The sequence below is a fragment of the Carassius carassius genome, chromosome 25 (assembly GCF_963082965.1).
Source record: "Carassius carassius chromosome 25, fCarCar2.1, whole genome shotgun sequence".
Lineage (NCBI taxonomy): Eukaryota > Metazoa > Chordata > Actinopteri > Cypriniformes > Cyprinidae > Carassius > Carassius carassius.
The window spans coordinates 22,840,547-22,853,808 of NC_081779.1; the positions used below are offsets into that span (position 1 = coordinate 22,840,547).

Sequence of the window (13,262 nt, forward strand, 5' to 3'; positions counted from 1 at the left end):
TTTATTTCTTCTTAAACATTTTTTGTTTTTGTTTACAATAATGTAATTGAGGTGAATCTTTATGAATCTACAAGATTATTAAGATGGTTGTTTTCTACTGTATAACAGTTGATTGAAATAAGTTTTGAATTAATGTTTTGAATACAGAAATGTCATTTCATTTTAATGACCTTGAGGTGTTTCTCCCATTCCTGGTGTTGATTAAAGGGGCTGTATGTAAAATGTACATACATTTTGACTCTACCAAACCGTTAAAATACAATATTTAAGAAACATGCTAAGTTAAAATTATTAGTTTATCTGAAAAGCAATGCTACAGTCATTCTCCTTTGAAAATGTGCGTTCAGGGCTGGAATGTCTCTGTTTTGGATTGTGAACCCCCTCCAATATTTTGAACTCGGACTGTAATACCTATTTCAACCTCGGTGTCAATCCTACATACAGCACCTTTAAATTAATGAAGGCGTTTAAAATGACTGCCATGAACTGGAAGACACAGGGGTTTGAGACAATCTAAGAAAGCAGTGTTCATGTTCTCCATATTATACTACTGTGATATCAGAAAAGCACACTTTATATTCTAATCAAATGTCATTCATGTGCTTCAAGTTATATGGTTTTGTTTACCCAGTCTGGCCTTTTTGTGGCCATAGCTGTTGTTTATTTTAGATACCAGATAAACAATTTTGTTGTTCAACAAATTTTTATATTTGATACAGCAACTCTTAGTTTGTTTTAGTTCCAACCATGTCCAAGACGAATAAGAATACTTTACCTAACATTATATTTTAGTAGGGCAACATTTGCACTTTTAAATTAGTCCGAGATGATCGCTAGAAATGTACCATATTTAATCAGATGGTATATTGCTTCTTCCATCTGTCCTCACACCATAACTCAATAACTTAAAGAGACCAAAACCTATCACACTTAAAAAAAAAAAAAAGAAAAATACACAGGTGCGGGAATTCAAAAGTTACGATTTTTTTAAAGCATTTATTTAATCAAACATACATTAGAACAGTAATAATGTGAAATGTTATTACAATTAGAACAGTAATAATGTGAAATGTTATTACAATTTAAAATAACTTTTTGAATATGATTAAACCTTTAATTGATGATGCAAAGCTGTATTTCCAGCATCAATGCTCCAGTCTTCAGTGTCACGTGATTCCTCCAGAAATCATTCTAATATGTCGATTTGCTGCTCAAGAAACATGTATTATTATCAATGTTGAAACATGTGATGCATAAGATATATTCGAGATAAAAGAAATTTGAGATAAATTTACTCCTTTAAATAGGTAATTTTAGTGATAGAAAACAGTTCTGAAGCTGAAATTCAATCTGAAAGCATCCTGGCGTCAATTCATTCGTTCATTTAACGAAGTGAATGCTAGATTTGTCAATATTTACCATATGTGACTCAAGTCGTAAGTTAGTCAAGATAGAGGAGTCTAAAAGAGCAGCTGTTTGATTTGCATGTCATCTCAATACTGTAGACCAGACCGGTCTGTTAAACCAGTTCTTGTGTCATTGCTCGGCTGACTCTGTTGAGCGCTTTGTCTTCAGGGAAAATCTCAGTAGTTTGTGACTTGACAACACTTGCCGTCATGAATCGGAACGCTTTGCGTATTTTGCTTCTGACAGTGCTGTGTTCGTTTGCACGAAATGAAACGGTAAGCTTGGCGATTCTTTTTATTATGCATAGACCTTTTAGACTGATTATATTTTAGTTCAATTACTTCTTTAATACCTTACATGTCAGTTTTAGTCTGGATGTCCGTTACAGAGCACATTCAGAGTTTTTCAGAGATATATAAAATGTTTGGAGGTTTGATCATAACTCCTCCTTCCTTGTCTTTAAATATGACTGATTTTGACAGAATGATCAAATTTAACACTCTTGGGGGAAATATGACAATGCTTTGTAATTATAATTTACATCGGACCAATTTTCAAATAGTTTAAAACATCTCATAAAAATGTTATGGGATTTCCACTTTTTGTTATGAAACGGCATCATTTTTAATGTCTTCTGGAGAAGACAGCAGGGAAAACAGGCATTTTTGGTAAACACAAGTCAATAGGGAAATAAATTATAAATCAATATTCCTGTGTGAGATATTCTTATGAAAATGTTGCAAATTATCACTCTCATTATAACACTTAATTTTTCACTGTGGTGTGCTGCCTCAAGAACACTTTAATATGTAAATAACTGTAGATTCAATGTAAAGATACATTGTATAGAATGAGAATGCCAATTTATGGACATTTTATGCACAAATGGCATAAAGTGCAGTAGAATATCAAATCATTCTGTTATCTTTCATAGCATATAGTTGAGAATCATCTTTGTACAAAGTTTGGTTAACAACAGCCTGAAGCCTAAAAACTGATTGTTTTTTCCTGCACATGCCTTCTCTCACATCTATTTATGATTATTATTAAATAAATAACTTATTGAATAACTTAGTCGTGGCATTGTCACAGACACGCCAGGCTCCAATACCACCCAATCACAGCGCACGCCATCACCAGAGTACTGATCACACTCACCTGCCCCTCATCAACCTGCAATCTCCCCAGCACTTAAAAGACATGCACACACACGCAGTCACTGTCCTGTCTCGTTCGCTACTAGGTCAAACCTACCTGCTTTCTCTAAGGATTAACCGTATACCTTACCTCTCTCCAGCGATCTTTTCTTTGACCTCCTGTTCCCGTCGTGTGTGTGTGTGTGTCATCATCCTCCATCATTTCAAACTTCTACCTCTCGGATCATCTCTCCACCCAAGACATCAGAACAGTATCCTCACCCATTGCTCACCCTGCACTTTCAGTTTGACTCACCATTGTTCACCATCACCTCTGCTTGTGTTGAATAAACATCATTCCCTGTCATTCTCTGTCTCTGATCCCTATGTACTGTAACAGAATACCGGACCAAGACCGATCGACACAAGTATGAGCCTCCCAGACCCCTTCCAGGACCTCGTTGATGCGTTGCGTCGAACGATCACCAGCATACCATCACCCACCTCACCAGCAGGCACTTCTGGAAACAACACCACCTCTTCCTCACCTTCTGTGCACGCCAGCCCCATGGCCAAACCGGCACCCTTCTCTGGTTCGGTGGAGGACTGCAGTGGATTTCTCCTCCAATGCTCACTGGTCCTGGAGATGCAACCGCACCTGTACCCCACCGAACGATTGAAAGTAGCCTTCCTAATATCCCAGTTACAAGGTAAAGCACTACAATGGGCCGATTCCATTTGGACCCAAAATAACTCTGTCATCCATATGACTGTCATCCAGTCATATTCTAGCTTTGTTGACCACTTCAGAGAAGTTTTTGGCAGACCCGCCTGGGATTCATCCATTGGTGAGAAACTTTGTAATCTAAAACAAGGAAAGATGACTGTAAATGAATATGCTCTTAAGTTCAGGACTCTCGCGGCCACAAGTGGATGGAATGAGCAGGCCTTGCTGACCACCTAGCATCAGGGATTGGATCCACGAGTGCGGTGGCATCTCGCTGCACACGAGGACACCATTGGGCTCGAACGCTTCATTCAACTGTCCATCCACTTCGGCAATCGTATGCAGTCGTGCCTCTAAGAGCACCAGGGCCAGTCACATGCCAACTCACCGCTCTACCATCCAGAGACCGTCAGCTCCCAAGAACCAGCCCACGAACCCATGCAAGTCGATACCACTCGTCTCACAGTGACTGAACGGCAAAGATGGCTGGCCCAGAATCTCTGCTTATACTGTGGATCACCGGGGCATATCATCTCCCTATGCCCCGTCCATCCTCCTCGTCCCATGGTGATCCATTCAATAACTGGCGTGATTCTAGGGCGCCCGTGGTTAGAGCAGCATAACCCGGCATAAAAACTGCATATAACCACAAGTGGAAGACAGCCTTTATCACCCCTACTGGACACTACGAGTATCTACAAGTATCTAGTCAACGCCCCCTCCGTATTTCAGGACTTTATACATGAGATGCTCCGGGAGTTTCTCCACAAATTCATCCTAGTCTACATCGATGACATCCTAATTTACTCCCGGAGCTTGGCGGAACGTCGACACCATGTTGCGGAGGTCCTGAAACGCCTGAGGGAGTCCCAACTCTATCTGAAAGCAGAGAAGTGCTCCTTCCATCCGCCCTCAGTGCAATTCCTTGGCTACAACATCGATGGCATCCGGATGGACGAGGGGAAGGTGGATGCCTTCAGGAACTGGCCAACCCCCACTACCATTAAAGAACTCCAACGATTCCTCGGCTTTGCAAACTTCTACCGCCGCTTCATCCAGGGTTACAGCTCCATCACCAATCCTCTCACCAGTCTCCTCCGGAATAAGCCCAAGTCTCTGTCCTGGACCCCAGCCGCCATGGAGGTGTTCAATACCCTGAAGGAGGCCTTCACCACCGCTCCTCTCCTGGTCCATCCCAATCCTGACAGGCCTTTCATCGTGGAGGTCGACGCCCCCACCACAGGGGTAGGAGCGGTGCTCTCCCAGCAGCAGGGGAACCCCATCCGACTCCATCCATGTGCCTTCTTTTCCCGCAAGCTCAACCTGGTGGACGCTAATTATGACATCAGCAACCTAGAATTTCTAGCCATCAAGTTGTCGCTTGAAGAGTGGATGCATTGGCTGGAGGGAGCCAAACACCCTTTCTTGGTACTCACAGACTACAAGAACCTTGAGTATCTGCGTATGGCCAAGAGGCTTAACCCTAGGCAAGCCCGATGGGCACTATTTTTTAACCACTTTAATTTCTCAATTTCCTATTGACCCGGATCCAGGAATGTCAAGGCTGACGCCTTATCCCCGTGTTACACTCCTGAAGAAAATCTGAAGGAACCTAAAGCCGTACTCCCTGAAAAATTGATAGTCATCCCAAACACTTGGTCCACGGAGACTCTACCCTACTCCAATTCCTTCATAAATGTACGCCGAGTTGTCCACCGGGCTTGCAATACATCACCAGGACACAGTGCACTCCACTCATCCACTCTGCTCACACCTCACTAGGCACTGGCCACCCGGGGGGCAATGAAACCCTCTCGCTGCTGAGGGAACGCTTCTGGTGGCCCAACATGGCATCCGACAGGATGTAGGGAATGCGCCATCTCAAAGAGTCCCCGTCATCTACCATCTGGCAAACTCCTTCCTCTGCCCGTTCCTAACCGTCCATGGTCACACCTAGGGTTGGATTTCATCACGGACCTACCGCCTTCGAAAGACTATACATGTATTCTGGTAATTGTTGATAGATTCTTTAAATCATGCCATCTGAATCCTCTAGAGGGACTACCCACGGCCATGGAAACCGCCGGAGCTGATATTCAACCACGTCTTCCGGTACTTTTGCATCCCTGAGGATATTGTTTCCGACAGAGGTCCCCAATTCATCTCCCGAGCCTGGAAGGCCTTTCACTTCCTCCTAGGTGTGGCCATCAGCCTGTCATCTGGATACCACACTCAGTCGAATGGGCAGACAGAGAGGAAAATCCAAGAGATTGGTTGCTTCCTCCGTACCTTCTGTCATGGCCACCAGGACTCTTGGAACCAGTTCCTGGGGTGGGCCGAGTAAGCACAGAACTCCCTTTGCCAACCTTCTACTGGACTCACTCCATTCCAGTGCGTGCTCGGCTACCAGCCCCTGCTCTTTCCCTGGTCAGGAGAACCCTCAGACGTACCATCTGTCAATTACTGGTTCTGAGAGAGCAAGAGGGTCTGGGACTCGGCCCACCATCAGCTACAATGGGCCCTACATAGACGCAGGATGACTGCAGACCTTCACGGCTCTGAAGCTCCAGTCTACCAACCAGGACAGAAGGTCTGGCTGTCAACCAGAGACATCCACCTGCATCTACCATGCCGCAAACTGAGTCCCAGATTCATTGGCCCATTCACCATCACAGAGCAGAAGCCCCCTTTCCACTCATCCTGGACGATGGTGCTGCCTACGAGGTTTGCGAGATCTTGTATTCCCGATGCCGTGGTGGACAACTTGAGTATCTAGTGGACTGGGAAGGTTACTGTCCAGAGGAACGCTCATGGGTCCCACGCAACAACATCCTGGACCCGAACCTGCTGGACACCTTCCACGCTAATCACCCTAACAGACCTGCCCCACGGGGAAGAGGAAGACCACCACAACGTCGGGGTCCTTGGCCCTCAGGAGCAGGCCATGGGGAGGGGGGTACTGTCACAGACACCCCAGGCTCCAACACCACCTAATCACAGCGCACGCCATCACCAGAGTACTGATCACACTCACCTGCCCCTCATCAACCTGAAATCTCCCCAGCACTTAAAAGACACGAACACACATGGAGTCACTGTCCGGTCTCGTTCGCTACTAGGTCAAACCTACCTGCTAACTCTAAGGACAAACCGTATACCTTACCTCTCTCCAGCGATCTCCTGTTCCCATCGTGTGTGTGTGTGTGTGTCATCATCCTCCATCGTCTCAAGCTTCTACCTCTCAGATCATCTCTCTTCCCAAGAATTCAGAACAGTATCCTCACCCATTGCTCACCCTGCACCTTCAGTTTGACTCACCATTGTTCACCATCACCTCTGCTTGTGTCGAATAAACATCATTCCCTGACATTCTCTGTCTTCGGTCCCTATGTACTGTAACAGGCGTCCTCTAAAAAGGACGTGGAATAAAATATATTTTTTCAAAAATGCTCCAACTAATGTAATGGCATAAAAAAACGAACACAAATACACATTATGTGTTTACTCTAGCAGTTATGTTTAGCTATGGTGTAATAAAGATACTAGTGTCTGTGGACTCTGATGTTCATTGACTGAATATTTTCCTGGCCAAAAATTTAGATTATGTTCAGTTCATTGCTATGTGGCTACACAGAACTTGTCTTTAAAGAGTAAACACAACTAGCCTCATCTCAGTTTGTTTATTTATTTATTGCATAGTTTTGACCTTTATCATTTTATCTCCACTTTTTTACATGTACAGATCAATCCAGCTATTGCTGATGAGCAGCTGCTCTGGGTCGGTGGTCAAGTCGGAGAAGTTCACACCTACAGAATTCCCCTGCTCACCTTCACTACTCAGGGAAGTCTGCTGGCTTTTGCAGAGGCCCGGAAACTGTCTTTCAAAGACAAGGGAGCCAAGTTCATCGCTTTGAGACGCTCCACAGACAGAGGTGTGTCAGACTGAGTCGTCATGTTTCAATAGCTCACCTGCTGAAAGAGCAAACATTCTGTTTTCATTCCTGTTTCCTTCTCCAATCATCTCTTACTTCTTCCACGTTCCAGGAGTCACCTGGTCTCCCACCTCCTTCATAGTGGATGATGGTGCTCTAGCAGATGGGCTGAATCTAGGTTCGGTTGTTGTGGATGAAGAGACTGGTGCTGTGATACTCATCTACTCGTTGTGTTTTCACCGTTACCGCTGCAAGCCCTCCAGCACCATGATGGTTCAGAGTCTAGATGACGGGTTCACCTGGAGCGCCCCACGAAACCTTAACCCTCAACTGGGGCTCATGAGTTTTGCTCCTGGACCTGGCTTCGGTATACAGGTATTTCACTTCCATGCCTGATTTCATGTCTGTGTGTTTGACCTCACTTACTGTACAACTCCCATAGACTTACACATTAAAGAACACAATTAGTGGCCAGATGTCAAAATATGATTGATTTAGTTTAGCATTGAATATAAAATTTCATGGATGAAATCCAATCATTTCAATAGCAATATGCACAGAATTTAATGTGAGTGCAAAACAGTTATCTATGCAGATTTTGCATCAGGTTCAAGGTGGCAATTCACCAAAAGAAAGCTATTTGGTTTGAAGTGTGAGCTTTGTGCTCCAATGAGTAACCTAGACCAACTAGAAGAGGGAACAAAGAAAACAGGAACAGAAAACCAACTCAAAAACACAAACATAACCCTGATACAGTAAATATAGCTGCTTTGCCATTTTTTAAGGTGTATGGTTTAAATTGTTTTGTATTTGAGACCTGAATTTAATGCATTGATCAAAAAATTTAATAGTTGTGTCAGGGAGAGAGTTGAGACGAGGATCTATTACAGTGTATTCATTAACAAACAAAACACTTGTGAGCACAAGGGAACTGAGAATAGCAAACCAGAATTTTATCTTGGCAAGACAAATACTGAACTGAAACACTGGGATACATATGCACAGTATACAAGAACTAAACGACAAACAAAACGATTAGCTATGTAAAAGAACTGGGGGGGTATTCCAGATAGCAGGTTATGTGACATACCCGGGTATGTTTAAGAGTAAGTAAGCGGATAACCTCAACTTTCGGTTCCAAAAACCGAAAGAAGATATAAAATATATATATATTTGATATGTTAATGAGGGAGCGCTAATATAAGTAATAAATAAGGTAATATATTCTAATATGATTATTTATTTTATTGGCATTTATAAGAGCTATCTGTGTAAATTATAAAACACTATGACAAGGTAATGTTTAACTTATATATATTTATTTATTTTAACTTATTGCATGTTATATGGAGCGGCATTTTCTATAATGTCTAAATTCTAAATCAAAAAACATTTCTGATATGACTTAATATATAATTGGCATAAAACAAACAATATAAATCACATTCTCAAGGATTAAAGATTAAATGGAAAAAAATTAAAAGTATTGCACAGCCATCAGTTAGGTGGCGATATGCACTTAGCATGTAAATAAGTTACCTTGCTTTCTGGAATACACCCCTGAGCACATACTTTGAAAACAAGTGAACAAAGTAAACAAGAAAAGAACATATACAGCACAATCAATTTAATATCAAAATAAAAGTCCTTGAACACAGAAACCTAGACAAAACAGAAGTTGATTATCATTAAAGGAAGGCTGTCTCAGATTATATGTGAATTCCTCCAACAGTTGCTCAGCTGAAATATGCTTATGTTCTGAAATTTGTATATGGAAACAGTTTGTGATTATCATTGGTTTATCAATACAGGATTATTAGTTTTATATGCTGTTAATAAATTGTAGTGATTTCTGTCATTACCTACCAAACCTCGTCTGAGTGACATAAAAAGCATCCTATTATCATCCTATTTTTTTCTTGCCACTTAGCATTGGGTTTGTCTAAAATAACTGATTCCACAGACTGTGCAAAACACTCATTTCATTAAATGATTCTCCATGATGTCAGACCATATGTTCATGTAATGGTGCTTACAGAAACGTCATCCGCCTGCTGTTGGGCGTCTGGTGGTGTGTGGCCACGGCAGCATCATTGGAGACGGAGTGTTTTGCATCCTGAGTGATGATCATGGAAACACATGGAGATACGGAGCTGAACTGAAGAGCATTCCCTACAACCAGCATAAAAACAACCTTGACTTTGACCCAGATGAGTGTCAGGTACGAAGATGATCATCTTTCACAAAAGCAATTGTATTGGTGGTGGTGTGTCAGAAATATGGATCAGAAGAGTTTGTAAAATCTTCTGTCTTGTGTTTCCTCAAAGCCAGTAGAGCTGGATGACGGCAGCATCTTGATTAATGTGCGCAACGATAAACACTACCACTGCCACTGTCGCATGGTTGCACGCAGTCTGGATGGAGGAGAGTCTCTGCCGGTGGAGGAGCTGGTGTTTGATCACACACTGGAGGATCCTGCGGTTGCAGCTGGAGCTTTAGAGAAGGAAGGAGTGCTTTACTTCACCAACCCAGCCAATGCTAATAACAGTGAGTATGATGATATGAGGAAATTAATTTAGTGTTTCTAAGTCCTGGTCTTCGAGTACCACATATTTAACACACTTTGTTAATATCATATATTCTAGAATCTGATATAGGTGTGTCAGATAAAATGTTCAGTGCTGCAGTTTTGCAAAGGTAGGTTTAAGAAAAACTTCTTTTCAGTAAACTATGCATGGGAAGTACATATTCGAATACAAACCTGATTCCTGAAGATGAGACAAAGAAGACCTAAGACAGTTGAGCAACTAGAAGCCTGTATTAGACAAGAATGGGACAACCTTCCTATTCCTAACTTTAGCAACTTGTCTCCTCAGTCCCCAGACGTTTGCAGACTGTTATAAAAAGAAGAGGGGATGTCATACAGTGGTAAACATGGCCTTGTCCCAACTTTTTTGAGATGTGTTGATGTTATGAAATTAAAAATCAACTTATTTTTCCCTTAACATTATACATTTTCTCACTTTAAACATTTGATATGTCATCTATGTTGCATTCTGAATAAAGTATCGAAACTTGAAACTTCCACATCATTGCATTCTGTTTTTATTCACAATTTGTACAGTGTCCCAGCTTTTTTGGAATGGGGTTTGTCTTTTAATATAAGGCTGTTAAATCAGAGCTAGATTGCCTGGTGTACTTTCGTACTGTACAATGATATTGCATTCCAGTTTCCATACTGATATATTACTCAAGATAAAATTAATTGTGTCCCAAATTTATGGGATTTGAAGAAGTATGGCAAAACATTCCCAGATTTTTCACTTTTTCTAATGGAATTTTGCATCTTGTGCATGATTTTTTTTTTATTTGTTTGTCTTATGTTGCCTACAATACTTTGCTTCATGAAAGAGGTTAAGAGTTTAATGGCCAAATATCAGCCTGGCCAGTCACTACTTTTTATTGTACATTTTTCACTTTACACAGTCTACAGTCTCTTTAATACATATTTGCATATATCTTGAATCTATATTATGCTTTTGATGTACACTGTGTCTCTAGTACAATTTTGTGTTATGAGAGAGCAGCATGAACAATAATTAATTCATGCTTATACATAATGTGAGTTACTTTTCTTTTGTTGTTTTTCTCAGGAGTGAACCTCACCCTTCGCTGGTCTCTGAATCGTGGTAAATCATGGGTGAAAGATACTCTGAAGATCTGGGCCGGGCCAAGTGGATACTCTTGTATGACGTCACTTAAAGGCAATGAAACTGAGGATCATAAATACATCTATGTCATCTTTGAGAAAGGCCAAAAAGACTATTTTGAGTCCATCTCTTTTGTCAAAATTGACCTGTACAGCGAACAGTGAATAAAGTCACTGATTCATTTTAGAAAGAAAAAAAAAGGAGCTTGATCAAATTGCTCAATTTTGAAAATATTTAAGTGAAGATGGTTTTCATTGGTTAAATTAATTGTCTGTCTTATCTCCATATTTTTTACAAATAATTTTGAAATTAGTCTTAACACCTGTCTACTATCTAAGTATTAACTTTAGAGAAATATAGAAATACAGCGGCATGCAAGCTTGTCTAAGGTTGTAGAACCTGATTTTTTTATATTGTTTGATCATGCCTTTTATTTAGTTATAGTTAGCTTAGCAGTTAAAACTTAAATTAAATTGTATAAAAATACTCTGTTCAGTGGAGAATAAAAATGTGTTTTGGAGGGCCCTTCACTTTCCTCAATAATAAAAATCCAAAATAATTAAAACAATAAAAAAATATATTTATTTTGAAATTTCGTGATGTTTTTATTTTGTAACCTCAAAATGAATAATTAAATTTTTTATATAAAATAAGTGTTATTCTTTTTTTCATCAAAACTAAAATAACAAAATACAAAGATTTATCCAAACATAAGGGGGGGGGGGGGGATTAAATGGTGACCTCTGTTAGGAAAAGAAGACATGAAAATGGCATTTTCTGACAATAGCTAGTAGATGGTAGCAGGATTCCTTGGATTGTCTGATATCTAATGTTAAAAATAATTCCTAATTATAGTAACTATAAGTTACTATAAATTATATATTCAGAGTGTATAAAGAAAATGTTACAATTATCAGGACTCTGTTTCTGCTGCTGCCTGGCAGTTCCTGTGGAAGAACGTGTTGTGTTTTCATTGATCAGGCTGTTAATCAGCTGAGACTTGGATGAGGAAACAGAGCCAAACCTGAAGAAAGACACCAATGGAGACCGGCTGGATATGACTGATGATCTCATTGTCTGAATGTCCAGAGAGGAAACTCAATCTCTTGTGTAAATGGATCAGGAACAAGGAGAGGCAAAGCGTACTGACACTGAGACAGTTTAGTCACCATCAGCTGCTTCAGGAAACTATCAGCACAATGAAATGCAGCCATCTGAACATCCATTGGATGAACAGGATCAGTTTTACTTAGATTTGTGGTCTGAAATTTATTCTGAAAAAAAAATCAGCTTCTTTTTTAAATGTATCACTGTGACCTTCCTCATCAGTCTTAACATTAATACATCTTGCTTTATAGTCCATCATCAGCAGTTTGTGTATGAACGTCTGAATCAGGTCCTCTTCAGCACAAGACTCATTGGACTGTAACGAATGTGCAGTTAACTGAAGAACATCTGCAGCTGTCAGTTTATAGTCATGCTGTCAAGGTGAAGTCTGCGAAAGAGTGCTTTTGACCTTGTAAGCTTTTCTTTTTCTACATGCTCATATGGTCCCTCACTTTCAGTTGTCTGCTCTTCAGCAGTTCTCTGTGAAATAAAATAAAAAATATAATCTCTACCTACTCTATAAAAAATATTCTAAAAAGAATAATTCACAGCCTTTTTATGTACCCCCTGGAGCTGTGCGAGACACTTTTGGTGAGGGTACACACAGCAGTGCTCTGGTGTTACGTTATAACACCGGTTTCACACATAGTCCAGCTGCATGAGATTGCGGTCCATCAGTGCGTTTTAAGGAACGGAAAAAAAAGAAAAAAAAGGAGCTTGATCAAATTGCTCAATTTTGAAAATAAATATTTAAGTGAAGATGGCTTTCATTAATTGGTTAAATTAATTGTCTGTCTTATCTACATTTTTTTTACAAAATAATTATGAAATTAGTCTTAACACCTGTCTACTATCTAAGTATTTAGTAACTTTAGAAAAATATAGAAATAAATTGTCTTGCAAGCTTGTCTAAGGTTGTAGAACCTGATTTTTTTTATATTGTTTGGTCATCCCTTTTATCTAGTTATAGTTTTGCTTAGCAGTTAAGCAAAATAATTAAAATAGATTCTATAAAAATACTCTGTTCAGTGGAAAATAAAAAATGTTTTGAATGGCCCTTCCCCCACCCCCCAAAATTAAATATAACTTTCTTCAATAATAAAAATCCTAAATAAATTAAAATAATTTAAAAAACAAACATATGTATACATTTATTTTGGAATTTTGTGATGTTTTTATTTTGTAACCTCAGTGTTATTCTTTTTTAATCTAAACTTTAAAAAAAAAAAAAAATACAAAGATT

The 13,262-nt window shown here is 40.0% G+C and overlaps 1 protein-coding gene across 1 annotated transcript; it reads left to right on the forward strand.

Annotated features, from left to right (window-relative positions):
- The first annotated feature begins 1,529 nt into the window (after positions 1-1,529).
- LOC132104434 (sialidase-1-like) lies at positions 1,530-11,107 on the forward strand. The gene is made up of 6 exons (XM_059509906.1): positions 1,530-1,682; positions 7,013-7,202; positions 7,315-7,577; positions 9,241-9,423; positions 9,530-9,749; positions 10,856-11,107. Exons 1-6 carry the CDS (start codon positions 1,617-1,619, stop codon positions 11,074-11,076), a joined length of 1,143 nt encoding a protein of 380 aa, XP_059365889.1. The 5' UTR covers positions 1,530-1,616; the 3' UTR covers positions 11,077-11,107.
- The last annotated feature ends 2,155 nt before the right edge of the window (positions 11,108-13,262 follow it).